The 22,599-nt window shown below is 37.3% G+C and overlaps 1 protein-coding gene and 1 pseudogene across 1 annotated transcript in view; both read left to right on the top strand.

Moving 5' to 3' along the window:
* The window catches only part of LOC102870627, a 22,390-nt pseudogene extending 17,158 nt beyond the window's left edge, over positions 1-5,232 (top strand).
* A 434-nt stretch (positions 5,233-5,666) lies between these two features.
* GCC2 (GRIP and coiled-coil domain containing 2) overlaps positions 5,667-22,599 on the top strand; it is a 56,600-nt gene continuing 39,667 nt past the window's right edge. The window contains exons 1-6 of the mRNA XM_006883827.1: positions 5,667-5,723; positions 7,113-7,197; positions 8,370-8,437; positions 15,571-15,675; positions 17,134-19,611; positions 20,221-20,290. Coding sequence (XP_006883889.1) covers positions 7,164-7,197; positions 8,370-8,437; positions 15,571-15,675; positions 17,134-19,611; positions 20,221-20,290 — 2,755 coding nt within the window. The 5' untranslated portion in view covers positions 5,667-5,723; positions 7,113-7,163. The remainder of the gene's footprint in view (positions 5,724-7,112; positions 7,198-8,369; positions 8,438-15,570; positions 15,676-17,133; positions 19,612-20,220; positions 20,291-22,599) is intronic.

Here is a 22,599-nt window from a genome sequence, read left to right as displayed (position 1 = left end):
TGTTCTACAGATTTTTGTATGTTTTTCCCTTTCACTGAGTATGGTATATCCTCTTTACTTAAACAGCTTCTTAAATACATGAATTTTTTTTATTTATACGTATGTTGTGTAAATTCTTATTATTTTTAGACTTCTGACTTTCTGTGTAATATGGCTTAATTAAATGTTGAGTAGAGAATACATTCTGTGTACTTTCAATTCTTTTAAATATGCTGAGATTTCTACTAAAACTTCGTACATGATTTATTCTGGTCTATATTCCATTGTGTGGTGGTTAAGGCTGGCCCCAATTCTCAGTAGTTTGGCAGTTATTATGTCCTTATCCTCATGATGAGATCTGCTAATCTCAAAAAGTTAATACTGGGTGTTTTCATTTAAATGACAAAACTGTAACGGTGAAAAAAATAAAGCTGTGGTTGGCAGAGGTTAGAGATGGAAGGTGTAACTACAAAAGAGAAAGGAAAAGGCAATCTTACCACTTGTTCATTAAAAAGAAAAGTTTAAAATTGGTAAAAAACAATAGTCTTCAAAACTCTCAAGGTTATAAGAAAAAAGGAATTTGACTGTGTGGAACATAACAAATTATGGCTAACACCCTTGGAACGAACAATGAGGAGACAAAGTGGCATATTGTATTGGGGAAATCTGCTGTCAAGGACATCTCTAAATTACTAAGGAGCAATGATGTCAGTTTGAAGACGCAGGTGTGTCTGGCTCAGGCCATGGTCTTTCCCAGTACTTATTAAGCATCTGGAAGCTGGAGAGTAAATAAGGATGATAGAAGAATTGATGACTTCGAACTGTGGTGTTGACTACTGAGAAGACTATTGAATATCTATCTCATCTATTTTCAAAAGAACAAACAGGTATATTTGTGAAAAGTGCAGCCAGAGTGTTCCTTGGAGGCAAACATGAAAAAGCTCCATCTCTTGTACTTTGGGCATGTTGCTAGGAGATGCTATTTCTTGGGGAAGGACATAATGCTTGAAAAGATAGCCAGCAAGAGGAAGACCCTGGATGAGATGGATTGACACAATGACTGCAACAATGGGCACAAGTGAATCAGAAATGATGAGGATAGCACAAGATAGCACAGGCTTTGAATTTTGTTCATGGAGTCGCTATGAATCATACTTGACTAGATGACACCTAACAACAACAGCACATCCAGCAGGAACCAAAGCAATAGCACCAGGAAGTGGTCAGTCTCATGAGACTTGGAGCATATATAGCAAGGACTGAGTAAGAGAAAACATCTTATTCCCTCATCCCATGAGACGGGACCATCATTGTCACTCTGAGAATTTTAAGGATCTCATTTTACTTGGATCAACAATCAATACTCAACACAGTCAAGAAATCAAAAGGCACATAAGATTAGAAAAATCTGCTGTCAAGGACTTTCTTAATATGCAAGAATGTCTGTTTAAAGACTAAGTAAGGTACAGCTGACCCAAGTCATGTCATTTTTCAGTTGCTTAATTTGCATTTGAAAGTTTGATAATGAATAAGGAAGACTGAAAAAGTGAAGCTTTTGAATGGTAGTATGAACAAAAAAATATTGAGTACACTATAGATTGCCAAAAGAATGAAGAAGGAAAAAAATGTCCTGCAAGAAGTGCTTACAAAGTGCTAGTTAGAGGTGAGGAAGATGACACTTTGTTTCACATACTTTGGTCATGTTGTCAGGATGGACTATTCCATGATGAAGGATATCATACTAGGAATATCAGAGATCATCAAATAAAAGAGAGCTCTTCAAGGAGATGGACTGACTTAATGATAGAACAATGGGTTTAAGCACAGTGAAGATTGTGCAGGTAATGCAGGAATAGCCAGGGATGCATTCCATTGTGCATAGGGTCACCCTGAGTTGGAAGCATTTCATTGGTACCTAAAACCAACCTGTAAATACCGCAATCACGTAAAAAGTTTGCATTTGCAATATGACATTAAAATACTTTCATCTGAAAAATTGGCAAGTTTATAAATTTCCTTTACTTTTTTCACAATGGTTCCTACATTGGGTTCATTTATCTTTAATTGTAGGCAACTCAAACTGTATCCTCAACCTATCAAGTAATTCAAGTTCTCCTTGTTATAACATGCCTTTTCTCTGCTTCTTGGGAGTGCTTTCAGCATCAGTAGTGGAACACTGTATGAACTCCATGGTATTATTAGAGTTTACACTAAAATTTACACTAAAATCACACAAAACATTACAAAAATTGAGAGACCACCTTTTACTGCAATACACAATGTACTAGAGAGATTAACTCAAAAACACTTAGCATCACATGATGTTGCTTGTTTTATTTTTGTTGTTTTTTAAAAAAATCTCCATGAAACCAAGCTTCTCCTTGGTGGTAAGGATTTTGAAACTCTGTATCACATCTTTGGACATGTTACCAGGAGGGACTAGTCCTTGTAGGAAGACATCATGCCTGGAAAGGTGGAGAGGCAGCACAGGAGAGGAAGACCTGGATAAGATGGAGTGACACAGTAACTCGGGTTATGGGGGTAGTCAGTGTTGTAGCAGTAATGTGTTGGAGTCGATGAGATTGACTTGAGATAGATCGGAGTTCAGAACTATTATACATAGGGTTGCTATGAGTCACAGGTGACTTGATACACAACAGCTTAGCATCTAACAACAACATATAAATTGACCTACACAGTTTAAGCCTATATTATTCAAAGGTCAACTGTATAAGGAGCTGAATAATATATTCAGATTACCTTAATTAATAGGGATTTGTTGTAAACACTAATGAACATTTAAAGAAGGCAGAAAAACATTTTGATAGATTGGAAGCTTCCTGGAAGAAATCAAATATCAGTCAGTCCTTTAGTGACTCATAGTAAAATCTAAAGATTACACACTCAGAAATGAAGATTTTTCTCTTTATCCTAACATAGTGCTTCTGTGTGTCTCTGTATCAACTCACTGATAGACTATCTTACTTCCTACAAAATGTCGGCTAGCTCAAGCCCCTTCTTGAATAAAGCTCTCCTGGGAAATCTTCTCTTAGTCTAGCATAGTCTAGAGAGTGTCAGTAAAAGATCACTCATTTCTAATCCGATCAGTTTCTGGGTGAATTCACAGGGCACCATGCTTAGAACTGTAATGTATTGTCTCTGACATTTGTATTATAAATCTTCACAATGTACTTGTGGCAGGAAGCCCTAGTGTGTAACACTTTAAGCTGATAACCAAAAGGTCAGGGTTTTTGGAAGTTACCAGTTGATGCAGAAAAGGCCTGGCAGTCTGTTTCTGAAAAGACTACAAACAAAAATGCTCTATGAAACAGTTCTAAGTGTCCTGTAGGGTGCCCAGAGTCAAAATCAAAGGGATAATGAAGAACCTACCTGTGAGTGTAATTCCATTTGGGAATACAGATTTCTCTGTGTGTTAATAAGGTTAGATTAGTGTAGGATATGTCTTAAAACAGTAATTTTTGAGATCTAAAATGAGCAGAAAAGGAAGCAAGCAGAGCCAGGGGAGATAGATGCCAAGTATCGATCTCTAGGGGCCACTAAGAATGCTAGAGAAGCTAAGGCAAAGATGTACTCCCCTAACGTCTGTACCCTGAATTTTTACCTCTAGACTCCTAAACTGTGAGAAAATGTCTGTTTATTAAAACCACCCATTTATAGTATTTGTTATAGGAGCACTAAGAGACTAAGTAAAAACATGCCAAAAAAACTCCCCAGAAGCAGTTTCCACAGGCACTTTGTAGTTTTCCCTAAGCCCTTTTTGCAGAGCCTGTCCCCAGTGGTGTAGTTGGTTACCCATTGAACTACTAACCAAAAGGCCAACAGTGTGACTCCATCAGCAGCACCTCTGGAGATCTGGACAGTCAGCTGTCATAAACATGGAGTCCCCATGAGGTGGAATCGACAGCAGTGGGTTGGGTTTGGGGGTTTGGTCTTCCAGCACACATCTGTTATTTCATTTAATAGCTTCTCCAACCTCACAACATTTTCTAAATATGGAAGAAAAAAGCCCTGGATGGCAATTCACTCAAATTCTCACATCTAACAAATAACACTGTCAAGATTCAAACCTACCAAAGAGTGTGACCTTAACCTGGGAGGGACTGGAGGGCATTATGCTGGGTGAACTCGGTCCCACAAGAACAAATACTGTATAAAATCATTACTGTAGAATGAGTATGAGGATCCAAGGGGGGGTAGGGTAGAAATAGAGGGCTGAGGATGGGAGGGTGGGGTGTTAATCATGGGGTTGCACAAGTCAATGGGTACCTGAGCTGAAGGAAATGGGAAGGACCTTTTGTGAAAAACAATGTATTCAAATTTTGAAAATAAATGAGAATAATTTTTTTTTAAAAAGAGTAAGTTGTTCTTCCTAGATACTAAAACTTGATGTCTCAAAAAATAAACCCATCACCTTGTCTAATTAAAAAAAAAAAAAAAAAAAAAAAACCCACAAAAAAACAACACGCCAACAGGCGAGCTCTGGTGGCCTAGTGTCAAGAAGCTACACTGCAATCTCAGAAGTGCGTAGTTCGAATCCCCCAGTTGCTCTGCTGGAGAAAGAGGGGCAATCTCCTCCTCTACCAGTCAGATCTGATTTGATAACACACACACACACACGCGCGCACACACACACACACACACACACACACACACAGTAATAATAATAAAAGTTTTTTAAAGTTTGCTAAAAAAATAAAACCACCAAGATTGTGACTCAAATTCCAAATTATGCATAACTGCCTCTCCCACACCACAGCAGCTGATAAAATCCTAGTCCTAGAATTTTAGAAAACCATTGCATTTAAGTTTGCGCCTTAATCTAGCTCATGGCCTTGAGATTTGAGTTACTCCTTGTGTGACATATGTTTGAGGTTCGTCGCCCTGGGTTAATTAGCACTTTACAGTATTTTATATGGTGTACTGTACATTACATTTGGCGTAAAGACAGCCATACACAAAGCAAACATTACCCAGGCAAAACCCTCCGACCCCACGGGAGCGACGCCAAAACAGGCGCCCCCAGGCGGGGCGGGGCGCGCACGAGGGACCGCCTTCCGGATTCAGGAAGCGGAAGCTGAGTGCGCCACCTGGGCCGGGAGGCGGGGCCGAGACACAGTCGGCGGGACCGCGGCCCGTAACCATGGAAACACGGGCGGCGAGGCGGGCCCCGAGAGAAACACAACCTTTGACCTGCGATTGAGCCTACGTCAGAGGCGGCAGCCGAAGCCTTGATTGCAAACGGAAGTGGGACGGGGGCGGCGCAGGCAGCGGTGCTGCGGAGCGGTGGTGTCCAGCTATGGAGGTAATAGTGAAGTGGCGCGTGCGGGGCCGGGAACGGGACCGACCTGGTCCTGCTCGTAGCCGTGTCATTACTGCCGTTGCAATTTCAGACGTGGGGATTGGCCCCCCATGAGCGACACAGCAGCATGCCCTGACGCCCCACGCCTCTCCTCGGTCTTTACCTTCCCTGGATATTGGCGCTCTTGATTGCCTGCCCCTGTACAGACCTTTTCCTGTATTGCTTGCTAAAGCCGTCCTTAATTCAGTTTCTCATGTAAAGAATTTTCCTGCCGCAAATCCCACACGAAAGAGTTTACCTGTAAAGGTTTCGTGAGTTTCGTCTCAAAAAGTTATTCATGCCACTTAGGTTTGCTTTTATTTTGCAGGAACCTGTTCAAGATGGGGTGGCTTCGCCAGCTACCCCAGGAACTGGAAAATCTAAGGTGAAGAGAATACCTGACTGATAGACTGCTTGAAGAGTGGAAGGGTGATGAATTGGAAAACTTTGGCATGGGGATTAGAGATGGTTTACTTAAATTACCTGATAAGGAAAGAGTTAGCTATTTGTTTACTTCCTGCCACTGGGTCAGCACTACTAAGGGATCTTGCAGTTTTTCAAACATTAGAACAAAGTCTCATTTATGAGGCTGTTTAGTGGTGAGCCTGAGTCATACAAATACTGAGTTCAGCTACAAGTCCTCCCGGCCTGGCATGTCACTTGGAAAAATAAGCAGTTAAAACCTCATGGAGTACGATACAATTCTGACATAGGTTGCCCCGAGTCACTGTCTGAGCCTTATTAGTGGTAGAGAAAAGAGTGGTAACATAATGTAGGACTCAAGATAGTCTCTTCTTGTGCTCTGTACCAGAAGAGGCTTTGGGCAAGTCACTGCCTTTCTAGGCCTCACTCAATTCCTAAACTCTGAATACATAGTCTTAAATTACATCAATTGATATGATTTCACACACTATCATATATTCATTGATTCTAAAAGAAGTTATAAACATGTTAGTAGCTAAAGTTCATTACATGCTTATTATGTTTCAAGCAGGGAGCTCTGGTGACTTAGTGGTAAGGAGTTACGCTGCCAACCCAAAGGCACATGGTTCGAATCTACAGACGGCTCCACAGGAGAAAGATGAAAACCCACTGGAAGGTCACCAATGAGTGGGTACATTACAACAACAAATTTCACGCTCTTGCATAAGCACTTAGTTACTTCTTAAGCTTCATGTTGTTGTTATGTGCCCTAGATTCAGAATTGACTAAGAGCTGAACTTCCTTCAGGTTTTCAGAGGCTGTAAATCTCATGGGAGGGGTCTGCCCATCTTTGTCTTGCAGAGCATCTGGTGGAGCAAGCCATTTGCCTCTACATTTGCAACTCCTTACCAATAGGGCCTCAGGCTCCCTAGTAACCATCAAATAGCTACTATTTTTATCCCATTTTATGAATGAGAAAACTGAGCCTAAGAGAGTTAAGTACTTTTGCCAAGAAATAAGCCCTCATTATTTTTCTTTATTTTCTTCTCTGAGTGTTGTAGATGGTTAAATATACCAGGTTACTAACCAAAGGTTACTAGTTCAGGTCTGCCCAGAGGCACTCTTCTACTCTGAAATACAGGAGTCACCATGAGACAGAATCAAGCAAGCAGCTGGTTGAATTGTTAGTTGCCTAATAATTAAAGTCATGTGCTAATTTTAGAAGTGTAGTATAAAAGTGTTTGACACAAAGATCTATTCAGTTGAATATTTTTATCTTTAGGTAGACATTGTATTTTGTGATACAAAACAAACATGAAATATAACAAATTGGTAACATCACATTTTTCAGCTGGAAACACTGCCAAAGGAAGATCTTATCAAGTTTGCCAAGAAGCAGGTGATGCTAATACAGAAAGCTAAATCAAGGTGTACAGGTATTGGGTTGAAAATATTTCTCTTGACCACCAATCTCATTTATTCATAGATAAAAATACTCTGGTATTAGTCATATATTATCCTGTGTTTGCTTTCTAGTGATTCTAAATATAGTTTTAGATGGAATAGTAGTAGCTATAATTTTAAATTTAACCATTTATCTTTGATGTTTTTTTATTATCACGTTGCTTTAATGTCCAGTTTATTTGAGTTGTTAAAATAGGGAAATATGACTTGTAAACTTTGACTCAAATGAAAAAGCAATGAAAGAAACTCATGTGTGCATAAATAAGCTAGAGGAAGAGGAAGATTACAACAGTTGTTGAGTTAATTGGTTTTTCTTCATGAGAATTAGATCTTCAAAATAAGGTGTTCGAGGGTTTTTTTCCCTCTCTAAAATTGGCAGTTGAAATATTAGTAGCACAAGATTGTGAGCCTGAAAGGATAACAAGAATAAAAATAAAAAGTGTTTCATCCACATCATTTTTAAAGTATAGTTATTGGCAGAAGTTGACTGATCCTCAGTTGAATTTCTTTTCATTCCTAAAAGAAAAAGATTTTCCTATTCTTTTTAATATATTTAGTATTCTTCCTTAAGTTGAGAAACTCTCAAATTTCCAAGGGTATATAATTATTGTAAAACTCAAGAAATATTTTCCCAAGGGAAATGTGAAGTTTTGCTTTTGGAAGTGAGATCAGCTTATGATGGAGATAGTAATTTCTTTTGAAAGGTGTATTAGACTCAAGATCTAGACCTGTGAATTGATAAAATATTAATGTTAATGCTTAATTTGGAACTAGTTATTACTTTTATATTACACCATAAGGACATTTACAGATGAAATGATGTCTGGGATTTGCTTTAAAATTATTGGATGTGTAAGGAAAGGGTTTGAAGGAGATGAGTACAGATCTCGATAAAGTAAGATTAGTCCTGAAATAATTGCTAAGTAGGGTGATAGGAGTTAGAGATTAATCATACCATTCTCTGTATTCTATATGTTTGAAGTTTTCCATTGTAAAAAGGAAAAAGAAAGCGTAATATTATTATATAGATAAAAATTCTTTCTCAAAATACTCTAATTTAGAGTGATTTTTCAGACCATATTTAATGACTTGGATATCTTCATTTCAAAAATGAATTTGTTTCTTTTCAAAAAATAATTTTTAGAATTGGAAAAAGAAATTGAAGAACTTAAATCAAAACCTGTTGCTGGAGGAGCTGATGATATTATTAAGGTAATGAAATTATTATGAATGTGGGTTTAATTTGTATGTGTTTACTTAGAGAAAATGTATAATAGGAAAGTGAATTTTTTTTAGTATTGCCAGCCTGTTAGAGTGCTACCCAGCTTTCAGTCGTTGTTTTACAACTTTATCTCTGGTTTTGGTTAAGTTTTTGTTTGACCTTTGGTTCACTGTAAAAGCAGAGGGAGGTAAATGACCTCGAAGTCATTTTCTAAAATGAATATTATCCTTCTTTCTTCTCTCCTTCCCACACACTCTGTAATTATGGTTATTTTCAAAGTCTCAATCCTGCTTTTTTCTCCTACAGAAAACCCAGCCATTTTCCTGACTTTTATAATTACTCTTGTGGCTTGATAATATCTAGATCATTCTCGCTTGACTTGTTATTGTTAGGGATTGTCAAGTCGAGTCTGACTCAGACCCTATAAATTTCAGATCTGAACCCTGCTCTATTCTCTGCCATCCTCATCATCTCCCTCACACTACATCCTATTGTTACAGTTACTGTGTCAGTCCATCTTGTGGAAGATCTTCCCCTCTTTCACTATCCCTCCACTTTTCCAATAATGATGTCTTTTTCCAAGACTTGTCCCTCCTAACACTATGCTCAAAGTATATGAGACAAAGCTTCATCATTCTCCACTCTAAGGAGCATCCTGGCTGCACTCTCGCCAAGATAGATTTGTTCATTATTTTTGTAGTTGTGGGATATTTAGTGCTCTTCTGCAGCACTACAAATCAAAGGCATCAATTCTTCTGTCTTCATTCACTGTTTAACTCTCAGATGCATAGCATGTAATTGAAAAAGCCTTGGCTTCAATCAGACATGCCTTAGTCTTTAAATGACGTCTTTGCTCCTCAGCACTTTGGAGAGGTCCTAACTGCAAGCTTTCTTAATGCAGCATGTCTTGATTTCCTAATTACTGGTAGTACTGGTTGTTGATCGTAGATCGAAGTAAGATTAAATCATTGACAATTTCTGTCAGTTTCATGAGGCTGCCTGTTGGCCAAGTCTTGAGGACTTTTGTTTTCTTGAGGTTGACATGTAATCTTTACTGAAGCATACATAACTAGGTACCCAGATTTCATAGTTTTCTTTCTAGCCACTTAGAGAAAGCTTTGTATGTTTCTCTTATCTCCTCAGACACTCACTTAACAAAACCGCTTATCTCATTGTCCCTCTTCCATTCTCTAGTAGTGTCAATGACATCACAGTTTTCCTGCTTATGACTAGAAATTCTTTAACTTTCTGCATCCTTCATACTATATACATAGGGAGCTCTGGTGACCTAATGGTAAGAATCTGCATTACTGTCCTGAAGGCATGTGATTCAAATCCACCATCTGCTCCTTGGGAGAAGGATCTCCTCACATGTGATTTAACTACTTTTGAAAACTCGCTGTGGATCATTTCCAACTTGATGCTACACTCAGCAAGAACACTATGCATGTGTCGTTTCCCAGAGACTTGCTGTTTTTTTCCCTAAGGACAGTGATCCAGTTTATCCTCTTCTTCATTTTTGTGGCTCCAGATGAAACTCATCACATAATACATATTTCAATAACGTCCGCACTGGGCTCTCTTTTTATTCTTACATGTTCCTTAAAGTTCACTGAATATTACTTGTTCCCTGTTTTTGTTGTTGTTGTTGTTGTTGTTGTTGTTTTTATTGAGATTTTAATGAAAGTTTATAGAGAACTTGGATTTCCATTCATTGATTGTTGCACATTTTCCACCCTGCTGCCCACACCCCCCTAGTTAGTTTTTCTCTTTGGGAAAAAAATTCTTTCACTGTTATACAGTTGTCCCCCCTCCCGCCACGGTCTACTTTACTATGCAGCTCTTATTCTGGACTCTTATCATGCCAATACTACCTAATCATATATTCCTTTTATAGAGTTCTCTCCCTTGTCTGTTTCAGTGCATTGTGCATTATCCCCTCTTTTCTTAATTTTCCCCAACCCCCATATCAATCTTGTTTTATAATAGTGGCATTATGCAATATTTGTCCTTTTGTGACCAATATATTTCACTCAGCATAATGTCCTCCAGGGTCACCCAGTTTGTGTAATATTTCATGAGCTCATTGATTTTCAGTGCTGCATAACATTCCATTGTGCGAATATACCACAGCTTCTCTAGCCATTCATTTGTTGATGGACACTTGGGTGGTTTCCAACTCTTTTCTATTGTGAACAAAGCAGCAGTAAACATGAGTGTGCATATTTCTGCTTGGGTGACAGTTCTAGTGTCTTTAGGGTATATTCCCAGTAGTAGAATTGCTGAGTCAAATGATATTTCTATTTACAAGTTTTTGAGAAAGTGCCATACCACCTTCCACAGTGGTTGCACCATTTTACACTCCCACCAACAGTGAATATGTGTTCCAGTTTCTCCACAACCTCGCCAGCATTTGTTGCCTGCTGCTCTATTGAGTGAATTGGACAGTTTGGCCATTATGCCAGATTAAGATTGAGCAGGTTCACAACGGCAATTGGGATTCTCACTACCACCAAAAAGCAGCAGCAGAGAATGCAGTGCACATTCTTTGGGGTCCAAAATTCCTGCAACAGGCAGACCAGGACCTGCATGAGCGCACCATCCGCCACCATAGAGAACAAGAGCCTGACATGAGACAGAGCTGACCACAGACTACTGTCCCACACAGCCATTCGGAACATCATCCAACTATGCTGGAAGACTAGAAGGAAAAGGCCATAATTAGTCACCATTGGGCCAATTGGCAGCATCAGTATGGTTGGTGAAGAGATTGAGATAGTTAACAGTTTTCGTTTGCTTGGCTCCACAGTCAACACTCTTGGTACCAGCAGCTAGGAAGTCAAGAGATGAATTGCATTGGGAAAGTCAGGTGTCAGGGACTTCTCCAGAGTACTGATGAGCAGCGAGTCTGGATACCAAGGTGTGCCTGATCCAGGCCATAGTCTTCACAATTGCTTACTATGTGTCAGAGAGCTGGACAGTGACCAGGGATGAAAGAGAATTGGTGCCTTTGAGCTGTGGTGCTAGAGAAGAGTGTTGGGTATACCATGGACTGCTAGAACAAATAGATTCATTCTAGAGAGGGTGAAGCCAGCCTGCTCATTGGAGGCAAGGATACTGAGGCTTCATCCAACATACTTTGGGAATGTTGCAAGGAGAGACCTGCGTTTGGAGAGGGACATTATGCTTGGAAGGATGGAGGGATGGAGAAAGAGAGGGAGACCCCCGATAAGATGGATTGATCAAGTGACTGGCGTAATGAAAGTGGGTTTGTCAAAGACAGTAAAGTTGGCACAGAATAGAGCAGGCTTCAGGGCTGTTGTACATAGGGTCGCTATGAGTCACAACTCGAAGGCACATAACAACAAGAGCTTTGTAACACTGGCCTAAACCTGCAGTACTTAAGGACCTGTGTGTGAGCACACTTAAGCTGTCCCAGCTGAGAAATTGTATACTGCCAACCTAAATTGTAACCTGATGTCGTGTACTGTCAAGTTGAAACCAACCCATAGCTGACCCTCTAGTGGATTTTCGGAGGCAGTTAATCACACAGGAGGAGATTGCCTATCCTTCCCCCATGGAACCGTGTGCCTTCTAGATTGCAGCAACGCTTTTTACCACTAGGCCACCAGAGCTCCCTAATAAACCTGTAGTCATGGGTATGGTTTTGTGAGGTCTATGTGTTGGTTACAGAGGATTTTGGACTCAGTAGTAGAGCGGTGCAGTTGGTGTTAGAGTTAGTAAAAGTAGGTTCTGGAGCCAAGGGAACGTGGCTGACCTCATGGGAATTGGTTTTGTGTTGTGGATGTTCTTGATAGGGACAGTTTACTCTATTGGTGTTAGTAGAGGTTAGAAATAACCATCCTCACACCACCCACGCTCTTTTACACTCATGGTAGTCTTCAAAGAGACAACCTTGCTTTTTGAAGAGTAGTGTCTTGGCAGCAGATTTTCCCATTGCGGTACCTTTTTTGATTTATTATCTACTCTTTTTTTCTATTAATGTTGATAGTAGAAGCCAGTGAAATTAACTAATTGACAACTTGAGGTTTCATTTGTCTTAATGTTGTTTACGAGACCACTTACTAGAGTTTGTTTTCTTTATGTTGAGTTATAATCCATACTGCTTATGGTTTCTACAGTAAGTACTTCAAATCTTTCTTTTTCCTACAAAACACCATTATGCCCTCTGCATATCACAGGTTATTGATGAATCTTCCTTTAATCTTGATGCTGCATTCATATATTCATATAGTCCAGCTTCTCAGATTATTTGCTCAGCACACAGATTTAATAGGTATAATGAACAGATAGAATCCTAATACACACTCTTCCTGATCTTAAGCTCTGTTCTGTTCTTTTCAAAAGACAACATCTTGATCTATGTATAGATTCCACATGAGCACAGTGAAGTGTTCTTGGATTCTCATTCTTCTCACTGTTAGCCAGAATTTATTATGATCTGCACATTTGAGTCCCTTTGCGTAGTCAGTGAAAATACGAATAAGATGATCTTTTGTATGGAAGAGATCTATATTAATTATCATTCCCAAAAAGTGATGCAAGAGAATATGGAAATTTTTGAACAACATCACTAATATCACATGCAAGCAAAATCTTTATGGATATTATCCACAACTGGCTAGAACAGTACATCAACAGAGAAGTGTCAGTAAAACAAACTGGTAGATGAGGCCAGGGCGGTAGGGATATCATTGCTGATGTCCGATAAATCTTGACTAAAAGCAGAGAGTACCAGAAGGATATCTATTTGTGTTCTGTTGACTTCATACAGGCATTTGATTCTGAGGATCACAACACATTGACTAACACTGAGAAGAATGGGAATGTCACTTGATTGTGCTCATGCCACACCTATATCTACACCAATAAACTCTCATCCAAACAGCAGTAGAACATGTGTGGTTCATAAAGAAAGGAGTGTGTCAGGGATGTGTCCTTTCTCCATTCTAGAGGCTGAGCTTTGTGGAAAAGAATATGACATCAGAGGTGGAATAAGACTCCTTAACAGCCTGCATTATGCAGATGGCACAACCTTGAGAACTTGAGGCGCTTGCTGCAGAAAATAAAGGACTACAACCTTCAATATGGTTGTATCTCAACATAAAACAGAAATCTTCACTGTCATAATAGGCAGCATTATGATAGAGAAAGATTGAAGTTATTAATGATTTCATCTTGCTCATAATCAACATCATTGGTACTTGAGGTCAGGAAATAAAGATGAGTTTCATTGGGAAAATCTCCTGTCAAAGACCTCTCCAGAGTGCTAAAGAACAACAGTGCCAGTCTAGAGGTTAAGGTGTGTTTGATCCAGACTATGGTCTTCTCAGTTGATTGCTGTGCTTCTGAAAGCTGGACAGTAACTAAGAACAACAGAACAATCAATGCCTTTGAATTATCTGGAGAAGAGTGTTGATCATACCATGAACTGCCAAGAAAATAAACAGATCTGTCCATAAGAGGGTGAAACCAGGTTTCTCCTGAAATCAGGAGGCTAAGATTTTGAAGCTCTGTCTCATATACTTTGGGCATTTTGTTAGGAGGGACCAGTCCTTGGAGAAGAAGAACATGCTTGAAGGGGTGGAAGCTCAGCACAGGAGAGGAAGACCCTGGATAAGATGGATTTACACAGTGATTGTGGCAATAGGTCAAGTGTGTCAGAGATGGTGAGTTTGGCTCAGGATAGGGTAAGGTTCATAGCTGTTCATAGGGTCATTATGAGTGTACTCAACTCAATAGCACATGTAGTCAACTCAGCGGCACATAACAGCATAGCACGGTAGTCTCTGCTTATAAACTGTTCCTTTTTTGGTAAAGTTATTCCTAAAATAATACCATCTTTTTAACTATATTTTGTAATTGTTACTTTATACCGGAAATAAAACTGTCTTTGCATGTTAATTTTAATATCCAGCTATTTTACCAAATTTTTGTTTCTAATTATCTGTAGATCCATCTAGATTTTTTTTCCTAATTTTTATATAACTATTTCTATTCTGCTAACAATAGTTAATTATTGTCTTTTCAACTCATATATTTCTTAGGTGTTTTTAAACACTTTATCTTACTAGAATCTCATTTCTTTTCTCTTAGTAGAATCCCCATAGAATGTTAATTAGAAATGGTAATCGTACATTAATGCTTTGTGTAGAATTTTTGCATCTAGAAACTCAACTATAAAACCCTCTCTAGGCCTTCCTATTTTCTTTATTGAACAACTTTTAACATTTCTTTGATTTTGTCAGCAGCCCTAAACCTCTTCAGGCTGCTAACAGAAAGGCAGTGGCTAGAATCCACCACATATTCCATGGAAGAAAGGAGACGGTCCTCTCTTGTAAAGATTTACAACTTGAGAAACTTGATGGAGGGTTACTATGAGTCAGAACCAAGTTCACAACAATGCGGTTTTGGTTCTTTAATTTCTTAAGAAATCACAATATGTATTATACTTTGAAATTTTTTGCTTGGGCCAGTAAATGTTTATTTTGCCAAGTATTTGTATCCTCTTCATTTATTTTCTTTATTATTGGCAAACGGTTGTTCATAATAGTTCTTTACTTTAATGTCTTGATTTATTTTTACTGTGTCCACTCTTTCTTCATAGTGGTTTTGTTCTTAATAGTGTTGGTGGAAATTTTCAGTGTTAGAAACTTGTCAGAAAACTGTGTTTTGACTTGGTGAGCTGTCCTGTTTCACTAACATTGACAAAGGGCATTGGTTATTTCTGTTTGTGTGTTTGTTTTTTGTTTTTCTAGCCATACCCTGTACAGATTGTTAGTCAGTTCCCATTCTGTGAGCCCCAAATTTATACTTCTTTTCAGTAGTACTGGTACCTGTGATTCCTGAGCCATTAGATTTCTGAAGTATCTTTTGCCATCTTCTCATAGTTATTTCTCTGTGCAGTCCTTTAAGTTGTAGCTTTCTACTTGTAATACAATTTTCTTCTTTTTCTACTTTCAGTTTTCTAAAAATGCATTGAAATTCTACTTTTTTTGTTTGTTTGTTTTAATGATTATTTTTAAACCTTTTAGAGTTTTGAAAGAAGTAAGGTGGTGGTTACACCATTTCTAACTTCAGAGAAATAATTGTTTCAAAATAGGCATTGACTGAGCGGCTGGATGCTATTCTCTTGGAAAAAGCAGAGACTGAGCAACAGTGTGTATCTCTAAAGAAAGAAAATACTAAGATGAAGGAAGAGGTTATGGTAAGAATTTATTTTTTTCTTAAGTAACCAACATCAATAGTATAATCATGAATTTTAGAGCTAATACCTCAAAAAACATTTGCTACAGTTTTACATTTTATAAATGAGGAAACTCAGAGACTGAGATTTTAGAATTAACAAAACTTAAAACTTGTTATCTGTATAGAGATAGGATTAACATTTACCTGATTGTTTCATTTTTCTTATAGTTGTAATATGGGGACCCTAATGGCTTTTGCAGATAGTTGCACTGCTAACACAAAGGCCATGCATTTCCAGTGGTTCAAATCCAAGATAACCAGTCTTTTCTCATTACCTCTGAAAACCAGTGATGAGTTACTATGAGTCAGAACCAACCCAAGACAATGTGTGAGATGGCTGTAAAATTATTCTTTCATTTAAAAAAAAAAATTTTAAAAATTTAATTTCATATGATGGACATTATATATTTGCTTTCAGGATATTTCTTATTTTCCCATCTCTAGCTTAAATGTCTTAAAAAAAAAAACCCAAACATTTCTTAATTAGTTCAATAGCCATTATTTAAAGTCTAATGACCTAAGTAGTATCATCAGATTTCCCATATTTTAGCTATAGTCAAATATCCAGTATACTGTTGGTATCTGGGAAAGAGAAATGGGATATGGGACACAGGTGCATGAGCTTGTCTCTGAAAGGTCCAGAGTGAGTGAGAATAGCATAGCCCCAAAGCAGAAAGCAGATAAAGAGCCCATAACCCACCCCAGAGCCACACCAGCAGCAAAGAGGTTCGTTTATTCATTGTTTACTCACAGTTGTGATACCAAAAATGGGGTTTACTAGGGAAGTAAGTTGGAGAGTGGGGGAGGCAAAGAATATCATTCAATACAAATCCACGAAAAACCCCAGTAGTCCCAAGGCACATTTCCTCAATTAGTCCAGGCTCTGGTTTCAGTTCAGCAAGCAGCTTTTTCTTCCATCATCAAAGGCAAGAACAGGAAAACCTTTACCTGTGGCCAGAACATATGCAAGAAAGCTCAGGTCACACCTTGCCACAGTTTCTCCACCAGCATTACTAGGATCTGCTCTTAACAAGGTGCTGCCACAAGTCTTGCTTCTCAGCGTGGGAAGCATTTTCTCTTATCCTGGTCTCACAGCTGTTGATTATTAGCAAGACCATATGTCTGCAGTTACAGTAGCAGGAGACCAGAGGGGCCTAACTGTAAAGACTTTTTAAAAAAAGCCAACTTTTAGGCTAACACCACTGTATCTGTTGTCATATTTATAATAAAAAAAGTTGGCAGAATTCTTCATAACTCACCATCTGTTTCTTTGTGTTCTTTTTTTTGGTCATTTCTTTCTCATTAGCCTAAGGCTAGTAATTTCTGATGGCCTATTGTTTTGTTGTGGGGTTTGTTGCTTGTTTTGGGGGGTTTTTTTTCTTAACTATTATCTATATGCTTATTTTTCTTTTTAAAGGATTCTGTAAGTAAGGTGGAAGATATGCACAAGGAGTTTGAAGAATCTCATCAAAAATATGTAAAAGAAATTGAAAGTTTGAAAAATGAATTATTAGCAGTACATTCTAAACACAGTGAAGATAAAGATAGCTTGCAGAAGGAATTGGAAGAAGCAGTGAAAAAGCAGTTAGAACTTTGTGAACAACTTAAATTTCAGAGCGATTCTGAAAATAATGTTAAAAACCTCCAAGATGAGATACAGAAAATTAGGCCTGCCTTTGAAGAGCAAATTTTACATCTCCAAAAGCAGTTAGAAACTACCACTAGTGAAAAGAAGCAAGAAATTGATAACCTCCAAAAAGTCATTGAGACTAATTCTCAGGATTACCAAAGAAATATTAATAGTTTACAGCAAGAATTTTTGCAGTTGAAAGCTACCCACCAAGAAGAACTGGAAAGTTTGATATGCCAAATGGAAACCTCTGCTAAAGAACACGAAGCAGAAGTAAGAAAGTTAAATCAACTAAAGGAAAACTTAGAAAAACAGTATGAGGCAAATGAGAAAAACATTCAGGAGAACTATCAATGTGAATTAGAAAACTTAAGGAAAGCCTTAAATGGAAACCAAGAAAAACAGATGTGCCCTGTGCTTTTGCAAGAAGATACTGTTGCAGAACAAGTAGTGAATGAAAAGATCAAAAACTTAGAAGATACTTTAAAAGAACTAGAATCCCAACATAGTATCATGAAAGATGAAGTTACATACATGAATAATCTCAAATTAAAACTTGAAATGGATGCCCAGCATATAAAGGATGAGTTTTTCCATGAACGTGAAGACTTAGAATTTAAAATAAATGAACTGTTACTAGCTAAAGAAGAACAGAGTGGGGTAATTGAAAAACTAAAATCTGAGGTAGAAGATTCAAATAAACAGTTCTGTTGTATTGTAGAACAACATAAAAAAGAAGTACAGAGTCTTAAAGAACAACATCAAGAAGAAATAGCACAATTAAATGAAACGTTTCTGTCGGATTCTGAAAAAGAAAAATTAACATTAATGTTTGAAATACAAGGTCTTAAGGAGCGATGTGAAAGTCTACAGCAAGAAAAGGAAGACGCAATCTTAAATTATGAGAGTTTGAGAGAAATGATGGAAATTTTACAAACAGAACTGGGGGAGTCTGCTGGAAAAATAAGTCAAGAATTTGAATCAATGAAACAACAGCAGGCATCTGATGTCCATGAACTGCAGCAGAAGCTCAGAACTGCTTTTAATGAAAAAGACGCCCTTCTTGAAACTGTGAATTGTCTCCGGGGGGAAAAGGAAAAATTACTAGCGCAACAAGAAGTACTACCACAACTTGAAAATACCGTAAAGAACCTTCAGGAAAAGAATGAAGAGTATTTAATAAGTCTCAATCATAAAAATACCATTGTACAAGAATTAGAAGCAAAGATAAGTTCTCTAAGTGAGGAAAAAGATAGCTTAATAAGTAAAATTAAAAATTCTTTTGAAGAGGTGGATGATCTCCATAAACAATGTGAAAGAGGAGAAGAATTGGTTACAGAGTTAAGGGAGAAAGTCACACAAACTACCCAGCACAATAGTGAACTGAAACAAAAGATAAATGAATTAACAGAAGAACTAGAAAAGACTTTAAAAGAAAAGGACCAAAATAACCAGGAACTAGAAAAACTTGTGATTCAAATGACAATGCTCTATCAAGACCAAGAAGTGTTGTCATCTGAAGTGAAGTCTCTTTCTGAGGAAAAGAATAGACTGAGTTCAGAGAAGAGCCAGTTGTGTAGCAATTTGGAATCTCTTCTATCTGAAAAAGAAGGGAATGTGAACTTACAAAAACAGATTGCCGAGTTAGAAAAGAAATTTCAGTTAACAGTTGAAGAGCGAGATAATTTAAGTAAACTATTAGAAAATGAGCAACTTCAGAAGTTATTTGTAAAAACTCAGTTAAATGGTTTTCTTGAGGAAATAGGGTCAAAACTTACAGAAGAAAATAGAGAAGATGATGTTGCAGATGTCCTACAAGTTGTACGTGAATCTTTAGCAAAAATAAATGAGGAAAAACATAACTTAGTGTCTCAGTATAATGAAAGGATATTAGAGTTGGAAAAAGAGATTGAGTGTGGTCAAGAGGAGCACATAGCTCAGCGTAAGGAACTTAGGGCTTTGCTACAAGACTGTGAGCAAGAGAAAGTGCTTCTGAAGAAAGAGTTAGAAGAAGCCTTGTCAGAAAAACAAGCTTTGCAGTTTGATCTTGTAGCAATGAAGAATGCTAATGAAAAATCAAGGCTTGAAAACCAGGATCTGTTAATTAAAATTGAAGAAGCATCTCAAAAATTATTATATAGTAAAAATGAAGTCCGTAATGAAAAAGAAACCTCATTTATCAAGGAACATGAAGATCTAAGACCATTATTAGAAGAAAAAGAATCTGAATTACAACATGTAATAGCAGAACTGGCACTACTAAAGGTACTATTTAAATTTTACTTGTTAAATTTGATTTTATTTGAATAAGTTCTTGATCCTTGAGTACTTTATGTACCGTAATACATATATGCTAATAATATGTATAAAAAACTTAGGGATTTAGTATCTGTATACTTTTAAGTTCACATTTATGCTCAAGTGGCAAATTTCTATAAAGATCGTTTAAATAATTACACAGGTTATCAGTAAAAACATAACTTAAAAAATACTTGTATTTCATTATATTCAAATATACTATTCATACTATTTTTTAACATATAAGTAAAATTGTAGTCTGTTTAAATATTTCCTTTCAGTTAAAATTTTAGGTTTTCTCCAAAAATTATGAGAATTTGGTAAATTTTAATCACTTATTCTTATTAAAGAATACATTTTAAAATGTTACCTTAGGTTTGGATATTACTTTTTGTTTTACAATAGATGCTACTTACATAAGGTTAGCATTAAATAGTCTTCTGAAGAAAAGAGACTCTTTACCAAAATTACTTTTTCTATAAATTCTCTGATTCTGATTTTTCTCATAACATGTCCAGTTCATCCTGTGTAATGAAGGAAGTTCAATTTGTTGTTTGTTTCTCTTGTAAAATCTAGGACTCCTTAGAGAAATCATCTTCTGTAAAAAATGATCACACTTCAGTAAAAGAACTGGAAGAAAAAATAGGTAACTGGCTTTTCATATGTTATATCTGATTAGATAGATTCTTGATAGCATTAAAATAGATTGGCCAAATATTTCTTTTCCTTTTCAGAGCCCTCATTTCCTATTGTTTAAAGAACTTTGGGATTCCATTTATAAATGATTCTATTGTTGCTTTTGGCTTTTCATTCATTCATTCATTCAGCAGACTTTCTTTTGGTACCTAATTCTGGATACCTAATAGAAAGATCATTAAGTATAGACCATGTCTTCCAAGAAACCACCTGTTGGATGTAATTGTAATCACAGTAGTTTTATTATGGACAGTATTTGACACTGGCAGGGAAGGAAGGCATATATTTTTGAATTTAGAAGTATCACAGAATAGTTCATACTTGATCTAGATATTGAAAAATTGGAAACTTGATATAAGAATAGTTTTTTAGTAAGAGGAAGCAATAGGTGCTTGTTTATCAAGTATGCATGGGGGATTTATGTGTGTTAATAAATATCACATTTAGAGGCATATTAAGTACTAGTGTTTCTAAGACATAGGTAGTTTATTTTGTTTATTTTTAACAGTAATATTTTTGTTATTGTTGTGTGCCATGTAGTTGGAACTAACTTGCAGCTGCTGACCCTCCCGTGGGTATCCAGAGGCCATAAATTGCAAGGGAAGAAAGTGCCTATTTTACTCCGTCAGTGCAGCTGATGGATTTGAACTGCTTACCTTTGGTTTGGAATCTTAGCTCCTTACCATTAAGCCACCAGAGCTCCTTAAAGAGTTCTTTTATTGCCATTTAACAATGAGAAATAAAGATATTGGAGTGTTACATATTCCTCAACTTCAATCCCAGTTACACTGGTGGTAAGAGTGGAGAGAAGTTTAGAATTAGGTCTCATTTCTAGAATGAGTGATTGAACTTTTATTATCCAAATAGAAGGAAAATGCAGAATGTTATAAAGATGATACAATTTTTGGAGTTTGACACACCTTAGGTGTTGTTTTTTTTTTTTGGTGTATGTGTGTTTTAATGAAAATTTACAGAGACTTTGGATTTCCATTGATTCATTGTTGCACCTTTCTCCTTGCCCACCCCTCCCCCCTAATTCATTTTTCTCTTTGAAAAATAAAAGAAAAAATCTTTCATTGTTACACAATCCCTCCACCCAAGTCCAGTCCACTCTGCCACCTTTGATCTAGACTCCTGTCAGGACAATAATACTTAATCATATGTTTCAATGCAGTACATTACTTATCCCATCTTTCTCATTCTACCCCCAACCCCAATGTCAGTCCTGTTTTACAACACTGGCACTATGCAGTATTTGTCCTTTTGTGACTGATATATTTCACTCAACATAATGTCCTCCGGGGTCACCCACTTTAAATAATATTGCATGAGTTCCTTATTTTTCAATGCAGCATAGTATTCCATTGTGTGAATATACCATAGCTTCTCTATCCATTCTTTTGTTGATGGGCACTTAGATTGTTTCCAACTCTTTGCTATTGTGAACAAACCCGTGATAAACATGGCTGTGCATATATCTGCTTAGGTGGCAGTTATGGTTTCTTTGGGGTATATTCCCAGTAGTGGAATTGCTGGGTCAAATGGTATTTCTATTTGCAACTTTTTTAGAAAGCGCCATACTGCCTTCCATAGTGGTTGACCATTTTACATTTCCACCAACAATGAATAAGGGTTCCAGTTTCTCCACAACCTCGCCAACATTTATTGCTTGCTGTTCTGTTACATTTTGCTATAACCTCGCCAGCATTTATTGCTTGCTGTTCTGTTACATTTTGCTATTCTTACTGGGGTTAGATGACATCTCATAGTTGTTTTGCTTTGCATCTCTCTTAGAGCTAGGGATTTTGAACATTTCTTCGTGTGCTTGTTTGCCATCTGAATGTCTTCTTTGATGAAGTGTCTATTCATATCCTGTGCCCATTTTTCAATTGGATTGTTTATCTTACTGTGTTGCTCAAGTATTTTATAAATTCTAGATAAAAGTCCCTTATCTGACGTCATTACAAACTACTTTTTCCCCATCTAAAAACTTCTCCAACAGGGTAAAAAGACACACCTTAGTTTTAATCTGCACATACTTGCATCTCCAGTTGATCACTTCCATATGGTGGTGTTACCCTACATTTTAGGACTTGAATGAAAATTAAAACAGCAGATAGTAAGTACTTACCTTCCATCAGACAGGATATATTCAATAAATAACCCATTGCTGTCTAGTTTGTTCTGACTCACAGTGACCTTGTGATAGAAAATAACGCTGTCACTGTAGAGTTTCCAAGTTTGTAACCTTTACGGAAG

The sequence above is a fragment of the Elephantulus edwardii genome, unplaced genomic scaffold (genome assembly GCF_000299155.1).
Source record: "Elephantulus edwardii isolate Elephantulus edwardi_28Jun2011 unplaced genomic scaffold, EleEdw1.0 scaffold00030, whole genome shotgun sequence".
Taxonomy (NCBI): Eukaryota; Metazoa; Chordata; class Mammalia; order Macroscelidea; family Macroscelididae; genus Elephantulus; species Elephantulus edwardii.
Note: the sequence above shows the minus strand (reverse complement) of the source record. Positions and strands in the feature narration are given on the sequence as shown.